Below are 22,761 nucleotides of genomic sequence, written 5' to 3'. Positions count from 1 at the left end.
TCTAGAATTTATTTACAACATGCCCTGACATGTCTTCAAATTGGCTACTCTGACTGAAAAATTGAACTTTCCACTCACTCTGCCCCCCTCCCTCTCTCTCTCCCCTCCCTCTTTTTCTCTCACTCTGTGTTTGAGTTCTTCCTATTTAAATAGCTTCGCAAGCAGAAATGTTAGTAGGCCTAGTTAGGACTGAAGTAGAATTATGATTTTTGGGAAACACTGAAGGCTAGGCCTAGGTGAGAAGGGGCGCTATTTGTTAAAATTAGCATTATACCTACATGTATTATATTGTAAGAGTTCATAGGTGGTTAATAATCTCATACCTTATTTATAGGTAATTTGTAAATGTTTATATGGTATTATTGGTCAGGTCAATGTGGTTGCCCTAACAATTTAGGCCTAATCCACAACATTAATGATTTGACCTTTATTGTAACAATTTACAAACAATTTACAAACAATTTACATCTTATGCGCTCTTTATAAACTGGTTATGAACCCTGCATAAACTCTCAACGTAAAAGGGTAGCAACTGCAGCCTATCTTATCCAAACTGTCCACTATAAAGTAGAGACAGTTTGCTCTCAGCCTCTCTCAGATTGTTAACTTTCTGGCACTGGCTTTCTCTCAAAAAACTGCAGACAGTCCGCCCGACCAATCCCAGAACAGCGGAGTGGCGTCATAGCATCTGCAGCGCATTTAGATGAAAGGGAATGTTGAGGGCTGTGCTCAACTTCAAACCCAAGCCTGGCATCAAACAGCGAACCCCCAGATAAACCAAACAAACATACCAGGGATCGCATAGAGGGAGGCGGCGCTGGAAGCGCATTTCAAAGCAGAATAGCAACACAACCAGATCTCGACGCCGTGCACTTTGCAAACTCTTTGCATTTCCACATTTTAATGAGCCCTCTATCTTGTATGCAATTGTATCGACATGTGAGGTTATTGTCATATGATCATAATGACCTGTTTGTAGTAGCAGCAGTGTCCACCCTGTGGTTGTGCTTTGATGTAGGCCTAGTGGCCGATCAGAGATCAGATTACATGCTTTAGATCGCAGCTATTCCTGCCTTTGATCTCCGCTCTGATTTTGTCTTCAATCCGGGGATTCGCCTGGACTGGAGTAGCGCAGTTGAGCAAAGAGCACATCGCATGGCTGGAATGGTCTGGAGACCTATGCAGAACGCACAGGAGTGGATATCTGTCTGAAATTACACTCATTCAGGCAGGGAAAGGACAACTAAAGAACCCATCAGACTACAGCAGCACATACCAGGTAAAACGTGCAGAGGGCTGCAGTTGTTTCGTAACCAATATGATTTTGAGACATTCAACAAACTGAAACCATTAACACATATTTTGACTTTTGACAAGATCATTCTGTCATAGCCCTGGCTGGTTTGAGGAAGGATGAAGCATTATTGTCCTTGCTGAATATATCAACTAGCTCATAAAAAACATTGTTACAATGTTACAACAGATGAATATGTTGCAAAGCTGGTATGTTGTGTCTATGTTGTGATTGGTCACCATGTCAACCTGTTTGGAGGAAAGTGGCTGAGAACAAATATAATTGACCTGCTCATGAGTATTGTGGTAATTTTCACTGGCCATACATTGGGCTTTTTGACAGCAATCCGAGGTTCCACAGTATTCCTTTATGTTTGTTTTTTGTTGTTGAACAGAGAAGAAATTCACATCTTCATTCTATATCTTTCTCTCTTTTCCAGAGTCATTCTGCAGTAGCCCCTCAAAATGGCCTTGATACCTGGGCACACTTGGTTATTTCTACTGACGTTACATGTAATATACTCATCTCTGGTGAGTTCTTTCTGCTTTGAATTTACCCAACTAATGTGATTCCAGGCTTTTGACAGGCCATTTATAGTCCGATCTGCGATCTGTAATGCCCACGTATAATAGACTCTGTAATAGACTCCATTTTAAATGACTGTTGTCAGATCTGGCATGGACATCAATGTGTGGACGGACAGATATAGTAGTCTACATAGTTTGAGGAGTAAAAGCCAGTGGGTGAAATAGTGGCACTATTGTAGGGGGATTATGCCGGCGCTGGACTCGGTCCACATGATCTCTTACTGATGAAAGGCGTGATGAAACGCAGGAATCACTAGCTGTTCAGTATCAAATGATTATTCCCTCCCAGGTTCCTGTAACGGCGGAGGAGGAGACCAGTGAATGCAGGGAACAGGAGTACAAGGATCAGCTTGGGAACTGTAAACCCTGCAAGCAGTGCGACGCCGGGCAGGAGCTATCAAAGGTTTGGAGCCTAATAATGTATGCTATATAGACGGTAAAACTCAGACATCAATAAATGATGACCTCCTTATGAGTGCCCTTAAATGTACTGCACTTTACATACAGACTTTAAAAATCTGTGGAAAATGTAGTTGGCCCAATGATTCCATCTCAGTTGAAAGAGTTTATAGGATGCTTCATCACAGTTGAAAGGAAAACATTTATCACTGTTTCCCTTGATCTATAAAAAGGAAAGAGACTAAAACCATGATAATACTAGATACAACTTCCTTGTAACTTCCTAAACCTGAATAACCTCTGGATAAGATATACCCTTGGTAAAAAAAACACAGCTTTTTTTCTGAAAGACAACTGTTCATGAATAGAATGGATTCCAGTGTTTAGAATAGTGAATGTTATCCAGGGGCCCAATGGCTTTTGTAGAACACAGACCGCTCTTTAATCAGTCACACCCATACTTCGACCCTCTGTTACTGAATGGATTCCATTGTTTTTTACCAAGTTCCCTGTCCAAGTTATTGTCTCCATTGTTTGATGGAAACCATGCATAAACGTGCTGTACAGTGAGAGGGGTATGCCTTTTATCACTATTCTTGCCAAAGACATGGATGGTGCTCTGTGTGGGCTGTGTAGAAATGGGTTGGAAGGCCTTGAGCAACGTTAGTTTAGCAATGCTTTCCCTCCTACCACTTAATCATACGCTCAACTAAGAACAGGTAAAAAAAAAAAATCTTCCATCTTATACTAAATTTCCCTCTCATAAACATCTGTTGCACACATACTTGTCTACCAGGTTGCCTTTTATCTTGGTACACACAGACATGCAGTCAGTGGTGGTACGCTTCAGTGGGCCTCATGTTCCTCTGCCAGTTCAACAGTCATGAATACTCGGTGCCCTGGGGTCCTGGTTAATAATTGGCTGCCTCATTCATTCTAAGTGGTTGCGGGAAGCCATCTCACAGTGTAGGGAAGCTCCGAGCAGATAAATAGTGCACCTCAGTGGGGAAACTTTCTAATAAGGCTGATATATGGAATGTAATTATTAGAGGTCGACCGATTAATCTGAATGGCCGATTAATTAGGGCCGATTTCAAGTTTTCATAACAATCGGAAATTGGTATTTTTGGGTGCCGATTATTATTATTATTTTTTTTACACCTTTGTTTAACTAGGCAAGTCAGTTAAAGAACACATTATTATTTTCAATGACGGCCTAGGAACGGTGGGTTAACTGCCTCGTTCAGGTGCAGAAAGACAGATTTTCACCTTGTCAGCTCGGGGGATCCAATCTTGCAAGCTTACAGTTAACTAGTCCAACGTAATAATGACCTGCCTCTCTCTCGTTGCACTCCACAAGGAGACTGCCTGTTATGCAAATGCAGTAAGCCAAGGTAAGTTGCTAGCTAGCATTAAACTTATCTTGTAAAAAACAATCAATCATAATCACTAGTTAACTACACATGGTTGATGATATTATAAGATATTATCTAGCGTGTCCTGTGTTGCATATAATATCTAAGTATCTGACTGAGTGGTGGTAGGCAGAAGCAGGCGCATAAACATTCATTCAAACAGCACTTTCGTGCGTTTTGCCAGCAGCTCTTCTTTGTGCATCAAGCATTGCGCTGTTTATGACTTCAAACCTATCAACTCCGGAGATGAGGCTGGTGTGACCGAAGTGAAATGGCTGGCAAGTTAGTGCGCGCTAATAGCGTTTCAAACTTCACTCACTCTGAGCCTTGGGGTGGTTGTTTCCCTTGCTCTGCTGGGGTAATGCTGCTTTGATGTTGTGGCTGTTGTCGTTGTGTTGCTGGTTCGAGCCCAGGGAGGAGTGAGGAGAGGGACGGAAGCTATACTGTTACACTGGCAATACTAAAGAGCCTATAAGAACATCCAATAGTCAAAGGTTAATGAAATACAAATGGTATAGAGGGAAATAGTCCTATAATAACTACAACCTAAAACTTCTTACCTGGGAATATTGAAGACTCACGTTAAAAGGAACCACCAGCTTTCATATGTTCTCATGTTCTGAGCAAGGAATTGAAACGTTAGCTTTCTTACATAGCACATATTGCACTTTTACGTTCTTCTCCAACACTTTGTTTTTGCATTATTTAAACCAAATTGAACATGTTTCATTATCTACTTGAGGCTAAATTGATTTTATTGATGTATTATATTAAGTTAAAATAAGTGTTAATTCACTATTGTTGTAATTGTCATTATTACAAATAAAAATAAAAATTAATCGGCCGATTAATTTGATCCTCCAATAATCGGTATCGGTGTTGAAAAATCATAATCGGTAGACCTCTAGTAATTATACCAGTCAGTCAGGGTAGTGGGTTCGATTCCCGGGACCACCCATACGTAGAATGTATGCACACATGACTGTAAGTCACTTTGGATAAAAGCGTCTGCTAAATGGCATATATATACCAACTTCACAAACCTATTAGCTCTTCGTTCAGGGAACCACCCAAGCATCAGGGAAGTCCTTTATTAAAAAGTTGAACCCCGGGCCACCGGTGGTTTCAAGTGACTGATATAGCTAATATACGATTCACTTTGACCCAAGTGGTCTCGACAACAACCGTCATTAAAGTTTTGACCAGGGCCCAGGAACTTGGAGAACGAACAGAGGATGGTATTTAACGAGCTTCCTGGCCTTGAGTGTCAGATTGTTGCGAGCTCTTCTGAGTATCACACAAATCAAATCAAATAACATTTTATTAGTCACATGCGCTGAATACAACCTTACAGTGAAATGCTTACTTATGAGCCCCACAGCTCTCACTGGTGCACTGGTTTCTTCTGTTTATTAAATCCTTAAACGAAAGTTACAGAAGTCTTCACCTTGTCTTTCATCCAGCATTTCTTCACACTTGAGCTAATCTACAATTCATAACAATACATACATACATACAGTGGGGCAAAAAAGTATTTAGTCAGCCACCAATTGTGCAAGTTCTCCCACTTAAAAAGATGAGAGAGGCCTGTAATTGTCATCATAGGTACACTTCAACAGACAGACAAAATGAGAAAAAAAATCCAGAAAATCCCACCATAATTTTCATAATTAAAAATCCTACAATGTGATTTTCTGGATTTGTTTTCTAATTTTGTCTGTCATAGGTGAAGTGGACCTATGATGAAAATTACAGGCCTCTCTCATATTTTTAAGTGGGATAACTTGCACAATTGGTGGCTGACTAAATACTTTTTTGCCCCACTGTACATACATTACATACATTACATACATACATACATACATACATACATACATACATACATACATACATACATACATACATACATACATACATACATACAGGAGTTGATTAAGTCCCTGCCCTTTGTACACACCGCCCGTCGCTACTACCGATTGGATGGTTTAGTGAGGTCCTCGGATCGGCCCCGCTGAGGTCGGTCACGGCCCTGGCGGAGCGCCGAGAAGACGATCAAACTTGACTATCTAGAGGAAGTAAAAGTCGTAACAAGGTTTCCGTAGGTGAACCTGCGGAAGGATCATTACTGCCCCACATATAGTCGATGCATACTGGGAACTTTGCAGTGAGCCATTGGCAAAGAGGCAACATGTCTTTGATTTGTCGACACTAGACATTGAAAGAGTGTGGCAGTGTGTGGGGAACATTAGATGGCACGCTGCATTAACAAACTCACATTGTTTCCCGAGCTTGTTCATTACTGGATCAGATGACTGGCCCCCCTGGAGACTCTTGTGATTCCCTGCTGATCTCTCCCCGTCTGAACATGCTTTAACCCCAGCCAACCAGCTCTCTCTTTTCCCTCCACATAGCTCTACATCTGTGCTGTTTTGCTTGGCATTCTCACCAAAAACTAGATCTGGAGATGGGAGTAAAATGAGACGAGTAAGCACTGGCTTTTGTGCTCACTTTGAGGCTAGATCATCCTAAACCCATGGAAGTAATGACACACTTGAAAGCTAATTTGCCTATACCCATTAGCTCCATTTAAATGAGACTGCAGCATTATGTGATTCCTGGCTGCATCCCAAGATGGGATACCTTGACAGCATCTTTATTGTAAAAACAAAATGTGTTTCCATGCAATTATCTGAGATGTTTTCTCACATTAGACACCTGATCAGGTCAGGGTGTTAGACCTTGTTTTGATCCTTTGTTATTCATGCCAAAAGACTGAAAGAGATCATTTCTGGATGTTACAGCACTGCCTGGGTGGAGAGGGGACAAGTTGGCTGAGTGCTCCTTTTGTTCTGTGCCCTACCCTGGCCTGTGTACGTGGTAGCCCCTCTCCTGCCATGCATTGCCACATGGACAGAGTCTTTGCCAGTGCCCAGCTTTGTGGGGATCAATCCTCCTAGGGCCCCTTCATCTGGAAGTGGGACGATGATCCTCCATCCAAAACCACTCTAAACAGCTCTGCTCTGACTGCTCTGACTGCTTTGCAGCGGCTAGCCTTCCGTGGCGTGCACCAGGAGAAACTCAGGCTCCAGGGTTCAACATCATCCACAAATCTAAATTCAAACCGTATTTCCTTCTTTCTGTTGTCATCATCATCCCCCTTCTCTCTCTCTCTCTCTCTCTCTCTCTCTCTCTCTCTCTCTCTCTCTCTCTCTCTCTCTCTCTCACCTTTCCACTGTTCCCTGCTCTGCTGGTGTGAAGGTCCTTATATGGAGAGCACACAACAACAGCTGCAGCCCTGCCCTAGCCCTCCTCTGGCCAGAGCCCAGGTCCAATGTCGTCTCATGTGTTTGGCTGAAATGGCCAAATTCCTCTATCTTCTTCCCTGACTCTGTAGGGCCATAATGGGATTCCCTCTTTGCCTTCCTTATTTTTTTATTTTCTTTGCCAGTCTGCCCAACCCCCGGGCTCCTGTGCCCACATTCCGGTGCTACTGCATGCCCAGGCGGTGAAACAGGACACGGTCGAGGAGAGAAGTTCCCTGTTTGACTCTGACCTTCACGTTAATGATATATGAGCCCCCCCCCCCGCCTGGGAATGCAGTGTGGTAACAGTGGTTTAACAGTGGATGGGGGCAGCTGCTGCAGACAATAAAGTGACTGATGTCATTCCAGCAGGGTCCTTTTACTTGGCGTGGGATACGATGATCAGCAGGAATGTAAATGTTCCTATTACCATAGGAAATCAAGGTTGCCAGCCTCTGTGTGCCAAATAAATGCTTTGTAGTACCAAATAGGAATCACATTAGCACTAGACCTACTACATACACCTCATTATATATATTTTAGACAGAACAGAAAAGGCTATATTCTCGTGTCTAGAGGAAAGTCATGAGAGTTTCTGTACAGGCTGGAATGAAAGGTAGCCTGTGCATGGGAGAGAAAATAGAACTAATAAAATAATATAAAATAAGAACTACTGGCACTCAGGCTGACTGGCAAAAACAATATAATGATATACTATATATATATATATATATATATATATATATATATATATATATATATATATATATATATATATATATATTCGTGTCCCCATTTATTGAGGTGTACCCATGAATCCAATGGTAAACAGATACACTCAGGTTATATAGATAATATATTCAGGGTGATAATATATCCAATATGGGTATAGTAATTTTGCCATTTTGGATTCGCTATAGGGGTTAAAGCCTGACAACTAAGCTGGTTCCATATTAGATCACTCATTGAGTAATGAGATGCTGTGCTTTTTAAGTGCAGGTCCCATTGTAGAGACCAGGAGAGGTTTTCAACTTCTTACGCTTGTGCACCTCTCCATAATCCCTGCCCCCTAGCTAACTGAAGCTTTGCCTACATACACTGGCCTCTCAATCACCAGGACACTCACTGAGTTGTTCCAGAAAGAACCAATCACACAAAACCCCAGCAATAAACTTGCAATAATACAACAGTGGGTGTCCCCGAGTGCCTTTTATCATTCAAATACTTGGCCATTCTGGGGCCTGCAGCGGAAGGCCCCTCATTGATTCTGAGAGAGTCAGGGGGATTATTGCCAGTGTAAGATGGACTCTCAAAAGATTCGGACCATTGTTCCCTTACGGTCTTAGAAGCCAAGATCATTCTTTAATTCTAGACACCCTGGTATCCCACATTCAGAGCCTTTCTCCAGCTGCCCCCAGCCCCACCTCTCACCCGGGGGATTTCTCCTGTTAATCCCTCCAGGAATGTGGCTTTGGTTACGGAGAGGATGCCCGGTGCGTGTCCTGCAGAAGCAACCGCTACAAAGAGGACCGGAGCCTGCAGAAGTGCAAGCCCTGCCTGGACTGTGGCCTGAACAACCGCTTCCAGAAGGGCAACTGTTCCATCACCAGCAATGCTGTGTGCGGAGACTGTCTGCCCGGGTGAGGGGGGGGGCTTAATCTCTTACAACAACTACTCTACTTCTACTACTAGTGAACTACTGCTCTGTTACTACAGATAATGGTCAACGTATTGGTTCATTACCTCATACAATCAATTCAGCAGATTTATGAGAACTTTCATAATAATCCAATGATATGTTGTGTTTAACAGGTTTTACAGGAAAACTAAGCTGAGTGGATTCCAAGATATGGAGTGCATACCATGTGGGGACCGTCCACCTCCATATGAGCCACACTGTGAGCACTCGCACTCTCTTGTGTAACATCAGTTAATAAGTACTATCCGTAGGTTGAATGACAAGTTGAGAACATCATTAATTAAGAAAACTATTGAACTCCATGCTAAAAGTACAGCCAAGACCCCAAGAACATGTCAGGCCATAAAGCCATAACAAAACCCTATTTTATTTTTAAAAATCTTTTTAAAAATCTTTATTTAACTAGGAGTCAGTTAAGAACAAATTCACATACTGTACCTTCACCTAAAACATGCCAGCACAAGGCCCTTAGAGTAATCAGAACCACAGCCCCAATGGGTGGAGAAAATCATAGCTCATACAGTAAAGTCTCATTGAGCCAGCCAACTATGTTTATTGCTCAAATAAATGCTTAGTTTTACAACCAGGCCCACAAATGTTGACATGGATACTGCTAGCATAACAGTCAGTCTTGCCAGAACTGGATTGTTTTAGCTGGGACCATACAATACGACCCATCATCATCACTCCATTCTCATGGACTGCCGAAAACCTTTTAAGTTAAAGTCTCCATCCACATATTTCAAGACAAAAAAGGAGCTGCAATGTTTCGAAATACACTATATATACAAGGGGGGTGGTAGGCAATAAATAGGCCCAAGAGGCAAAAATAATTACAATTTAGCATTAATACCGGAGTGATAGATTTGCAGATGATGAATGTGCAAGTAGAGATACTGGGGAGCAAAAGAGCAAGAGGGTAAGTAATAATATGGGGATGAGGTAGTCAGTCGGGTGTGCTATTTACAGATTGGCTGTGTACAGGTACAGAGATCGGTAAGCTGCTCAGACATCTGATGCTTAAGGTTAGGGAGAGAGATATTAGACTACAGCTTCAAACATTTTTGCAATTTGTTCCAGTCATTGGCAGCAGAGAACTGGAAGGAAACGCGGCCAAAGGAAGTGTTGGCTTTGGGGATGACCTGCTGGAGGGCGTGCTACGAGTGGGTGTTGCTATGGTGACCAGTGAGCTGAGATTTTTTAAAACATTTTTTATTTTACCTTTATTTTACTAGGCAAGTCAGTTAAGAACAAATTCTTATTTTCAATGACGGCCTAGGAACAGTGGGTTAACTGCCTGTTCAGGGGCAGAACGACAGATTTGTACCTTGTTAGCTCGGGGATTCAAACTTGCAACCTTTCGGTTACTAGTCCAAAGCTCTAACCACTAGGCTACCCTGCCGCCCCAGATAAGGCGGGGCTTTACCTTACAAAGACTCATAGATGACCTGGAGCCAGTGGGTTTGGCTATGGATTTGTAGTGAGGGCCAGCCAACGAGAGCATACATGTCACAGTGGTGGGTAGTATATGGGGCTTTGGTGATAAAACAGATGGCACTGTAATAGACTACATCCAGTTTGCTGAGTAGAGTGTTGGGGGCTATTTTGTAAATGACATCGCCGAAGTCAAGGATCGGTATGATAGTCAGTTCTACGAGGGTATGTTTGGCGGCATGAGTGAAGGAGGCTTTGTTGCAGGTCGATGAAGACGGCTGCACAAAACTGTCTTTTATCGATTGCGGTTATGATATAGTTTAGGACCTTGAGCATGGCTGAGGTGCACCCATGACCAGCTCAGAAACCAGATTGCATAGTGGAGAAGGTACGGTGGGATTCGAAATGGTCGGTGATCTGTTTATTAACTTGGCTTTCCAAGATTTTTAGAAAGGCAGGGCAGGATGGATATAGATCTATACCAGTTTGGGTCTAGAGTGTCTCCCCCTTTGAAGAGGGGGATGACCGTGGCAGCTTTCCAATCTTTGGGGATCTCAGACGATACGAAAGAGAGATTAAATAGGCTAGTAATAGGGTTTGCAACAATTTCAGCTGATAATTTTAGAAAGAGAGGGTCCAGATTGTCTAGCCCAGGTGATTTGTAGGGTTGTAGGGGGGGGGTTGCTGCAGGGGATGCTGAGATGTTGGCCAGGGTAGGTGCAGCCAGGTGGAAAGCATGACCAACCGTGGAAAAATGCTTATTGAAATTATAGTAGATTTATCAGTGGTGACACTGTTTCCTATCCTCAGTGCAGTGGGCAGCTGGGAGGAGGTTCTCTTATTCTCCATGGACTTCAAATTGTTTGGGTACAGACCTGGATAGTATGACATTACTCTGGAGGCTATCTCTGCAGTAGATTGCAACTCTGCCCCCTTCGGCAGTTCTACCTTCAGGTGTTTGGATATTGCTCCCAAGGATAAACCAGTCTTGTGGAGGTCTATATATTTTTTTTTAGGTCTTGGCTGATTTCTTTTGAATTTCCCATGAAGTCAAGCAAAGAGGCACTGAGTTTGAAGGTAGGGCTTGAAATACATCCACAGGTACACCTCCAATTGACTCAAATGATGTAAATTAGCCTATCTGAAACTTCGAAAGCCATTGCATAATTTTCTGGAATTTTCCAAGCTCTTTAAAGGCACAGTCAACTTAGTGTATGTAAACTTCTGACCCAATGGAATTGTGATACAGTGAATTATAAGTGAAATAACCTGTCTGTAAACAATTGTTGGAAAAATGACTTGTGTCATGCACAAAGTAGATGTCCTAACTGACTTGCCAAAACTATAGTTTGGTAACAAGAAATGTGTGGAGTGGTTGAAAAACATGTTTTAATGACTCCAAACATCCAACTTCAACTGCATCTTCAGAGAGGACATTCTTAAACTGTGTAGTGCAATTTGCTAGCACTTTGCTAGCACTTTCTTTCTAAGCATTTCTTAAAGGGTTTTTTGTTCATAAAGCAGCGTATTTAATTCCAGTATGTAACGGTTGTCGGTGGAAGAAGGTGAGGACCCAAGCACAGCGTGGTACTTGTTCATGTTATTTATTTAAACTGAACACTATTAAACAAAGAAACAAAAAGCACAACCGAAACAGCTCCGTCAGGTGCAAAACACACTAAACAGAAAATAATCACCCACACCTCACAGGTGGGAAAAGGCTACCTAAGTATGATTCTCAATCAGAGACAATGAACGACACCTGCCTCTGATTGAGAACCATACCAGGCCAAACACAAAACCACAACATAGAAAAAGGAACATAGACTACCCACCCAACTCACGCCCTGACCATACTAAAACAAAGACATAACAAAAGAACTAAGGTCAGAACGTGACAGTACCCCCCAAAGGTGCGGACTCCGGCCGCAAAACCTGAACCTATAGGGGAGGGTCTGGGTGGGCGTCTGTCCGCGGTGGTGGCTCTGGCGCGGTATGTGGACCCCACTCCATCATAGTCTCGGCCCACTTAAGTGGCGCCTTGGGAGCGGCGACCCTCGCCGCCGACCTCGGACTGGGGACCCTAGCAGAGGGCCCCGAATGGACGGGAGATTCCGGCAGCACCGGACAGGCGTGAGACTCCGGCAGCTCTGGAGTGAAGGGCGATTCCGGCAGCTCTGGAGTGACGGACGGCTCCGGCAGCTCAGGACAGACGGGCGGCTCCGGCAGCTCGGGACAGACGGGCGGCTCCGGCAGCTCGGGACAGACGGGCGACTCCGGCAGCTCGGAACAGACGGGCGACTCCGGCAGCTCGGGACAGACGGGCGACTCCGGCAGCTCGGGACAGACGGGCGACTCCGGCAGCTCGGGATAGACGGGCGACACCGGCAGCTCAGGACAGACGGGCAACTCCGGCAGCTCGGGACAGATGGGCGACTCCGGCAGCTCGGGACAGACGGGCGACTCCGGCAGCTCGGAACAGACGGGCGACTCCGGCAGCTCGGGACAGACGGGCGACTCCGGCAGCTCGGGACAGACGGGCGACTCCGGCAGCTCGGGACAGACGGGCGACTCCGGCAGCTCGGGACAGACGGGCGACTCCGGCAGCTCGGGACAGACGGGCGACTCCGGCAGCTCGGGACAGACGGGCGACTCCGGCAGCTCGGGACAGACGGGCGACTCCGGCAGCTCGGGACAGACGGGCGACTCCGGCAGCTCAGGACATAGACTACCCACCTAACTCACGCCCTGACCATACTAAAACAAAGACATAACAAAACAACTAAGGTCAGAACGTGACACAGTAGGCCACTACTACATCTCGTTAGCCACCTTTTTCCGGCCATTACCAGTGGTTAAGTATAGCCTTATGATTTTCGGCACTCACACAGAGAGAGTGGGTTAGCTAACTTATACCTTTGGTAATTGAGTGTGACTTCCTGATGCTTGTGGAGGCCACAGCTGTTCCTTGAGAAGGTTTGGCAGCCTGTGTGTATGAGCCGTCCAGCCAGGTCTAGCACCCCTCTGTTAGATAAATGAAGACGTCTCCAGGATATCAGACAACTTGAACTCACAAACTCAGTTTACATTTGCTCTTCCTGGAGATGTAAAAATGTTTGCTCAAATGTAGTATGTAAAGCTGTGTCCCACCCTCAATATGAGGTAGTTTTATTACTACCATTACGACCAAAATATTTATTTTCAAGCAATAACTATAAAGCATGCAGTATTAGTAAGAGAGTCTACATATGACTAAACATGACTGAACATGGGCCTTGGGACATCTAAGCTCTGTCTGTCTGTCTGTCTGTCTGTCTGTCTGTCTGTCTGTCTGTCTGTCTGTCTGTCTGTCTGTCTGTCTGTCTGTCTGTCTGTCTGCCTGCCTGCCTGCCTGCCTGCCTGCCTGCCTGCCTGCCTGCCTGCCTGCCTGCCTGTCTGTCTGTGTCTGCCTGCCTGCCTGTCTGTCTGTCTGTCTGTCTGTCTGTCTGTCTGTCTGTCTGTCTGTCTGTCCATTTTGATTGCAGAGGCCATGAAACAAAATGGCCATTGTGTCCCAGAGAGAGCAAAGCTGGTAGTTACTACAGGGAGTCTCAGTGGAATGCTTCCAAATGTTTGAAAGTCTTCATAATCTCTTCCTCCGGTTTTATCTTGTGGACGGTGGTGAAAACTTAAAGGGCAGATCATTCTAGCCATACTGGCCCTGGGCTAAGCTGCAGCTGTGTAGGATGGCACTTCAGTCTCCCAGCCAGTTTCTGGAGCAAAGTAAAAAATGAGATGTGTTTTATGGACTCCTTCAGTTGCTTTAATGTATTTCCTCTGCTGTTGTTTTTATCTGTGTCATGGTAGAGTTGTAATTAGTTGTCTGGCGAGAGGCCGACCGTATTCCCCCCAATCCCCCCACTCCCCAGTTCCAGAACCGTTTCGGCATTTTTACTAATTTCAAACAGATTTACACCAAGATCAAATGGGAATTTAGTCTGTTGGTTTGTTAATAGAAAAAACAATCATTGCTTTGGCTATAAGCTGTTATTTTCTTTTTTTGGCACTTCATATCAAATCAATTCTAAATGTATTTGTCACATGTGCCAAATACAACAGGTGTAGTAGACCTTACAGTGAAATGCTTACTTACAAGCACTTAACAGTTTTTTTCTTCTTAAAACTGCATTGTTGGTTAAGTATTTACTCAAATAAACTGAAGTAAAAAAATACAAAAAATAAACTAATAATTAAGGAGCAACAATAAAATAACAGTAGCGAGGCTATATACAGAGGGTACTGGTACTGGGTCAATGTGCGGGGGCACCGGTTAGTCAGGGTAATTGAGGTAATATGCACATGTAGGTAGATGTAAAGTGACTATGCATGGATAATAAACAGAGAGTAGCAGCAGCGTAAAAATGGCAGATTGGGTGGGACAATGCAAATTGCCCGGGTAGCCATTTGATTAGTTGTTCAGGAGTCTTATGGCTTAGGGGTATAATCTGCTAAGAAGCCTTTTGGACCTAGACTTGGCGCTCCGGTACCACTTGTCATGCGGTAGCAGAGTCTTTGGCAATTTTTTGGGCTTTCCTCTGACACCGCCTGGTATAGAGGTCCTGGATGGCAAGAAGCTTGGCCCCAGTGATGTACTGAGCCGTACGCACTACACTCTGTATTGCCTTGAAGTCGGAGGCCGAGCAGTTGCCATACCAGGCGATGACGCAATCAGTCAGGATGCTCTCGTTGGTGCAGCTGTAGAACTTTTTGAGGATCTGAGGACCCATGCCAAATCGATTCAGTCTCCTGAGGGGGAATAGGCGTTGATGTGCCCTCTTCACGGCTGTCTTGGTGTGTTTGGACCATGATAGTTTGTTGGTGATGTGGACACCAAGGAATTTGAAGCTCCCAACCTGCTCCAATACAGCTCCGTTGATGAGAATGGGGGCGTGATCTGTCCTCCATTCTCTGTAGTCCACAATCATCTCCTTTGTCTTGATCACATTGAGGGAGAGGTTGTTATCTTGGCACTACATGGCCAAGTCTCTGACCTCTCATCGTCGTCTGCAAACTTAATGATGGTGTTGGAGCCGTGCTTGGTAATATCTCAAACCAGGATTTCACAGCATACACAAAAGGAAGTCAGTTCAATTTTGTTTGAAGCAATCCGATGCAAATTCCACAAGCGTGCAGGTCAGCCTGTTGAAAGACAATGCACTCTTCATACAACTGTGACAGTTTTCCTAGAGATAGGGCATGTGGCCAGGGCTACTCAAGACCCTAAAACTCATGACCCAACTGATATCCATCCTCATTTCTCTCAATTTGTTACATTCAGACAACTTTATCTCAACCTTTCCTTCTACTTTCCTCACTTCAAAGGTCCTAGCCATGTCTCCTAACCACTGACTGTAAAAAAGTACAGCATAAGCAGCATGCAGGAAATGATCTAGATTGAGTTGCAAACCAACGCATGCCAAATGAGAGCGGTCAACCCTTCAAATCAACTCCACCAAAACAAAGTCACTCAAGAGCCAATCAAGACTTGACATGTGACGTGTTTATGCTCAGAGCAACAAAACTCCTCACCACTGCCGTAATCATGTATCCTTGCAAATGTATAAAACCACAACTGCATAGCAATGCTAGTTTGTTTTTCTTGCAACACTAAAAGGGGTGTTGGCTGTATTTATGATAGGAAGATCTGTTTAGCCTAAGAGAAACTCTTGGTTGTGGAGGGCTCATACCTCTTCGGCAATGGGAAGTCATTCCAGTCAAAATCTCCAAAGTTTCACAAATGATGTATGCAGATGGGGTCACCATTAGTTTTCATTCATACTTCTCCCACTTGGCAAAAACTGGTTGAATCAACATTGTTTCCACATCATTTCAACCCCAAAAAAGAAATGTGATGATGTTGAATCAATGTGGATAACTGATTTGAAAAAATGTATCAAAGTAAGAGAATTTTGGATTTCTTTCACCTTACCTTACAATTTTTTGTTGATTTCAAAACTAGACGTTGAACTGACGTATGTGCCCAGTGGGTTGGTGGTTCCCTGTCTCTTTGTGGCTTGTCATACATAAGGCCATGGCTTTAAGGTTGGCATTCCTAAAAGTCAACAGGGAGAGAGGAGAGCATATATCAAAACAAGCAGTTTATTGGCAGAGTGCGGTGTGTTGATACGATCAGCAAGTGAGGTCTCCCCAATGGGCCAGCCTAAATCTGTGTTTTCTGCAGCTTTTCTGGGAGTGATAAGGGCTGCCACTGGGCTGGGGTGTGGGGAAGACACAGCTGGCTGCAGAGGGGAGTGAGGAGGGCTGACTGGATCAGAGGCGGGACGGCTTTGACATTGGGTCTCAACAACTGTACAGTGGAAGAAAAAGTCTGAGAGTGTGTCTGCACCATGGTGAGAAAATGATGTGCCTTGCTTGTGTAAGCATGGGTGTAGGTGTAAGCATGGGTTTAGGTGTTCAGTCAAATCTTTCAGCAAGTCATTTTGGATTATTTTGATAGAGGATGTTTCAAAATGTTGATAGGAAGCACATTCCAATGATTTAAAAAAAAGTTGTTTGATTTAGTGGAGAATGTTACTGTATCCTCACAAATTCATGTCAACCTATATCAAGTTAAATTCCGCTATATAAACTGCTTCTTGTAATTGATGTATTTGCCTTGATGTGAGCAGTGCACTCCTGTTGACTCAATTGTCAAATTGGTTAGAAAACGGCACTTTCTGTCATAACAGTTTTGAAGACCTACAGTATCTCCTCTGAAACGTCCTAATCTTGTTTTAATAAGCCGTTATCACCTGTTTGTTTACAATGAAATATTGAAATGCTTATTTATTTAGCCCCCGGGTCAAACTGAAATTTTAAGCTTCGCTGGCAGTTTGGGATTTTTTTCTTCCTCAGATGGAATGTACAAATACCCTTATCCCCTATCCTCTATCCCGCTGGAATATAAAACCATTGGCCAATGCTAAAGTAATGTTTACATTACATAACAAAGGGCTCTTGGTTTTGAAAAGGCCAAACCCACTTTGCTTTAGGATTTATGATTAATGTTCTAAAAAGGTAACAGCGATTGAAGGGGCCTATTGAAAAATATTTTTCAATTGAAAAAGATATTAAACAGATCTCACAACACAATAAGTCGTTTCTCTATGGGGAGCGGGGAGCCAGTCACTTTTTCATAGTAGGACAATTATTACCTTAGGTATTTTGTTTGTTCTCTATGTAAACCTACACTCCAACTATGCACAGGTCATAACTCACTTTAAATTCTATAAGAATATCATTGTTGTGATGAGGGAGAGTAATATTGACCAAAAATGACAATCACAGATAATACAATCGTACTTCTGTTGCTTGTTGAAATAATATCAGTGGCCTTATTGCATGTGTTTACCTTATGACTAGACATTCGTCATGTACCAAATTATTCCTCAACAAAGTTTGTTTGCTTTGTTGAGGAATTAAGCAGATAGTTATATCCGATAAAGAATCATTACATTGTAGTCATTGAATCATAATTTAGCATAAGGAGATTGTATCTAATTTGTTATGACATCTGGCAAATTAAGCCCTGATGTTCCATATTAGTGGGAAAGTGTTTAATGAGAAGCTGTCCTCAAGGCCAGGTCCCTTGATGTGAGAGTGTGTGAAAAGTTTGGGGTGGGGAGCCTAGACAGTGACATCAGATTTCCCTGGGGGCTAGCCTAGGACAGCGGCAGCAGTTGCAGTAATGGGATAAACACACATGCACAAATGTGCACACACACACACACACCAGGCTTGTTTCAAACGTCTGGCCAGACTGCACAGACTTAATGATGGGCTGTCTGACTGGCATGAGAGGGCCTTGGGGTAGGGGGAAGAATGATTGTAATAACTCATCCTCTGGAGGGAGGGAGAGAGAACAAGCGAGAGAGAGAATCTACTCCAGGCTTCCTTCTTTGAGCCTCTGTCTCCTTGGAGGACTCAGTGGGTCCTCCAGACAGCTACTACATGCCAATAATAAACATAGACCTAGTAAGGAGACATAATTCAGGTGTAGAAAATTATGGCCCGATTGTACTAGCAAGGTTATGACACAGTCAACTCTAAAATGTAGTCGTTCTCAAACTAGACAGTTAAAAAAACCTTTTTATTTTCCCTTTTAAAACTTCCCTTGTAAATTCCCATGTTATTATGTCAGAAGAACTACAGTGGTGACATTTGTTGATCATATTTACTGTCTCTCTCTCACCGTCTCTATCTCTGCCCCTGCAGGCAGCGGGCGGGTGAACCTGGTTCCCATCCCCCCGGTGGTGACCAGCCCTCGGGACATGGCCCTGGCAGCAGTCATCTGCAGCGCTCTGGCCACCGTGCTGCTGGCCCTACTCATCCTCTGTGTCATCTACTTCAAGAGACAGCTGCTGGAGAAGAAGCCCAGCGGTGAGTGACCAACTTGAGCTTGAAAGAAGTTATTACAATGTCGTGGAAATCTCAGTGTAGCATTGGGACCAACAGGTGGCTTTGCTATAGAAATATAGCAGCGGCTATCTTGCACTTGTTTAGGGTCTCCTTTATGAAAGTGTATTTTTGCCTCAGCATCTCTAAGGTCCCAGGATGGTCCATACAGTGGAGCAGAGTTGTCGTGCCTGGACCGACGGAGGCTCCATGATTTCCCTCAGCACCCATGCTGCCAATGTCACCACGGGCTAGGCCACACCTGTGGTAGGTCCTATTACTGGTGGGCTTCTACATTCACATCACTCTTTATGAGCCTTGGTTCTCAAGCTGTTCACTCTGTCAAGTTGTGTGGAGTCTTTGACTGTATCACTATGGTACTGGCATCGCTATATGCTGAGGCTTCTTTGCAAGGTCATCCATGCTTTCTGATGGTTCGCGGTCGGTACACGTTTTTCCTGTGTGATCTCCAGGCCCAGTGCACCTGATCCCCTCCCTGTGCTGTGATGAAAGCTGCAGTTTGGGCCGAAGCAGAGACACCAGCCCCTTCCAGTCCCAGATCAGCCTTAACGAGGGGTGAGGAGCATGACACAACAGCACTCACCTCACCTCCACTCAAAACCATCAACCACCATTAATTAACCACCGATCTACATCATGTAACATTGTTCAACACCACACACCATCATAATTCATCAACACCAATCAACATCTATTCTAGTACATGGGTGCCAAAATATGACAGTCAAAATAACCAGTAACAAGTACATCAACTGATATTGCTTGACATCATGTCTCCTGGATTCCCAGAAAGACAGAGAAGTGTAGACAGACATACAGTAAACCATTTCTGTGGTGGATAATGTTTGCGAAACCAAACAACATTCCTTTACACACCTCTGGTTCAGAACAGGAAGAGAAACACGAACAAGGCCAAAAACAATCTTGTTATGGTGTTAACTTTGGGTCTGTTTGGGAGATTACTGTCAGAGGAGTGCCTCCCTGGGACTGTGGTTGGATCATTACAGCTGGGACTGGGAGAGATTTATGATGCTGACACGGCCTCCATTTTCCCCTACAGATGTGGCGTGAACCCCTGTGAGGAGAATGTTCTGGCCTATCTGAAAGCCCATCCAGAACCCTGCATCTCCAGAGAGGCTGGCGAGACATGGCTGCTCATGCAGAACCCCGACTGTGCCGAGAGCTTGGGGTCACCCTGCTGCAACCGAGAGGAAGAAGAGGAAGAAGAGGAGGAGGGGTGCAGGTCAAGTGAGGACACACAGGAGAAATCAACTGAACAGGCTAGACAGAGCCAGGAGAAGACTGGTGCCCTGACAGAGGTCCTCCTTCCAAAGCATCAGCCATCTTCACTGGAAGGTCAGTGGTGTCTTGCTGTACTGTATGAACTTTAATGCAGACACACACAGAATGATCCTCATTGTAAATACAGTTTGAAATTGAGCGATGCTTGGTGTATAACATACTTCGGATGCTCACTTAGGGTACGCTTTCCCAGTAGTTATACATGAACCAAGCCAATGAGCGAAAACACAGTCAAATAGAAAGCACAGAAGCAAACACAGAAGCATCAGGACAGAGGAGACATTCTGTGTCCTAACAGCATAGTTCAAACACACACACGCATACACTTATTTTACCACAAATGTTGCACTCCCTTTGATTGGCAGGGACAGTGTTGTGTCCGTGGAAACTGGGACTAGTCAAGAAGCAAAGAAAGGGCCAGGCAGCGATCCCAGCTGAGCTTTCTGATGTTGGGACTCGGTCCCTGCCTGACCTATGTTAGGTAGATAGATTACTAATGACCGTGTGTGCTTTTCTCCTCTCTCTTTTTCCAGGATGACATGGATTTATTTGGCTCGTGTTCCACCCTTGAACCGCCCTGGACCTGAAAACAGTCCAGAAAGATCCCGTTTCAGATTACACTAGCCCACAGACCAATTCCCAAAAAGTGTGTAGTACACAATCTCTTTCAAGCGGTTTGTGACTCACAACCTTTCGTCACACATCTGAAGGGACCATGTACAGTGCTGTGAAAAAGTATTTGGCCCCTTTCTAATTTTGCATATTTTTTTATACTGAATGTTATCAGATCTTCAACCAAAACCCAATATTAGATAAAGGGAACCTAAGTGAACAAATAACACAGCAATCACATACTTATTTCATGAATAAAGTTATGCAACACCCAATGCCCCTGTGTACAGAAAAGCATCCCCAAACTATCACACTACCACCACCATGCTTGACCGTTGGTATAAGGTTCTTACTGTGAAATGCAGTGTTTGGTTTTTGCCAGGCATAATGGGACCCATGTTGTCTAAAAAGTTATACTTTTGACTCATCTGTCCAGAGAACAAGAGTCTTGATGATCATCCAGGTGCTTCTTAGCAAACTTGAGTCAACTTTTTGGACAAGATGGGTTCCATTATATCTGGCGAAAACCAAACACTGCATTCCACAGTAAGAACCTCATACCAACGGTGTTCGTAGTTTGATGGTTTGGGGATGCTTTGCTGCCCCAGGACCTGGGCGACTTGCCTTAATAGAAGGAACAATGAATTCTGTTCTGTATCAGAGAATTCTACAGGAGAATGTCAGGTCATCCATCTGTGAGCTGAAGTTGCAGCGCAGCTGGGTCATGCAGCAAGACAATGATCCAAAACACACAATCAAGTCCACATGAAAATGGTTAGAAAGCAACAAATTTGAAGTTTTGGAATGGCCTAGTCAAAGTCCAGACCTAATCCCAATTGAGATGTTGTGGCAGGACTTGAAACGAGCAGTTCATGCTTGAAAACCCACAAATGTCGCTGAGTTAAAGCAGTTCTGCCTGCAGAAGTGGGCCAAAATCCCTCCACAGCGTTGTGAGAGACTGATCAACAAATAAAGGAAGCATTTGGTTGCAGTCATTGCAGCTAAATGTGGCACAACCAGTTATTGAGTATAAGGGGCAATTACTTTTTCACACAGGGAATTGGGTGTTGCATAATTTTGTTAATTAAATAAAAAATTATATATTTTTTTGTTAATTGTAAATTCAGGTTCCCTTTATCTAATATTGGGTTTTGGTTGAAGATGTCATAATATTCCGTATAAAAGATATGCACAAATGTAGAAAATCAGAAAGGGGGCAAATACCTTTTCACAGCACTGCAAATAAATGCTAACAAATGAGTTCACGGCAGAATAAAGCACAAGAGCAGAGACTGAAAAGAAATCTATGCACAACGCGAGGTTGCCGGGCCAGAGGCTGATGTAATGAAGTTGAACACATGCAAAATGATTGGTGACTGGTACAAAGTAAATAGATGCCTTCCCCTTTGTTTCTGATGTCTGCTTAAGTCGGTGACTAGCAGAATCGGTACCACAGTGTGACTGTGACTATTGATGTGTTTTGTCATGAAGTCGCTGTTACAAGTGAATAACTGGCAACGTCTCCTTAAAGGGCGTAAGAGAAGCATGTCAAAACGTACATCTGTGATTGGTGCACATGGAAGACAATCTAGATAATACTGAACAAGTTAAGACAATGAGGAATGTCGTGTGTGATATCAAATTTGTTGTAGATATTGTAAAATAGAAAATAGGTTAATATTTTTGTAATGTAGACATGACTGACTAATGACAAATATGCCTGCTTTTTTCAGTTGTAGTATTGGTGGTTGTGCATATAAACTTTCATTTGATATATTTGTAAATAAACCACTTCAACAAGACAAACTGGGTGATTTTGATTGTTGTTCAAATGTCTCTAGTGACTAACATTGAAATGGCCCATCTTTAATCCTACACTAATCCTACACCAATTGCAACAGACAACCTTCAATCATCACTACATCACACACTACATTCCCTCCCGTATACAGTCGCGTCTCTCTGAAACTCAAGATATTACTTGCCACAAAATATTATGATTGAATTTGGTTCAAAACTAGATACGAGTAATGAAAACAAAGCTTCCATTAGTGATTTCATATTTAGGAATTTATTCATGGCTCTGTGCGATGTACAGTAGGCCTACATGTGGTTACAGCTACCCAGCTCACTCCCTTTGATAGCATGTTCACACCTTGATTAACCATCTGAAGTAAATCCCACCTTGATGGGCGATGCCCCAGGTCAGATATCAGTGCGAGGCAAGTAAGGACATTGTATGGGGAGCAGCTGTAGCCTCAGC

At 43.7% G+C, this 22,761-nt stretch overlaps 1 protein-coding gene across 1 annotated transcript; it reads left to right on the top strand.

Annotated features, from left to right (window-relative positions):
- Positions 1–702: 702 nt before the first annotated feature.
- On the top strand, positions 703–22,304 carry LOC118397503 (tumor necrosis factor receptor superfamily member 19-like). Its single transcript, XM_052467745.1, has 10 exons — positions 703–1,279; positions 1,734–1,824; positions 2,171–2,284; positions 8,459–8,637; positions 8,810–8,895; positions 18,384–18,548; positions 18,705–18,830; positions 19,037–19,139; positions 19,645–19,940; positions 20,420–22,304. Exons 2-10 carry the CDS (start codon positions 1,759–1,761, stop codon positions 20,422–20,424), a joined length of 1,140 nt encoding a protein of 379 aa, XP_052323705.1. The 5' UTR covers positions 703–1,279; positions 1,734–1,758; the 3' UTR covers positions 20,425–22,304.
- Positions 22,305–22,761: the final 457 nt, after the last annotated feature.

Source organism: Oncorhynchus keta, chromosome 18 (assembly GCF_023373465.1).
Source record: "Oncorhynchus keta strain PuntledgeMale-10-30-2019 chromosome 18, Oket_V2, whole genome shotgun sequence".
NCBI lineage: Eukaryota > Metazoa > Chordata > Actinopteri > Salmoniformes > Salmonidae > Oncorhynchus > Oncorhynchus keta.
Note: the sequence above shows the minus strand (reverse complement) of the source record. Positions and strands in the feature narration are given on the sequence as shown.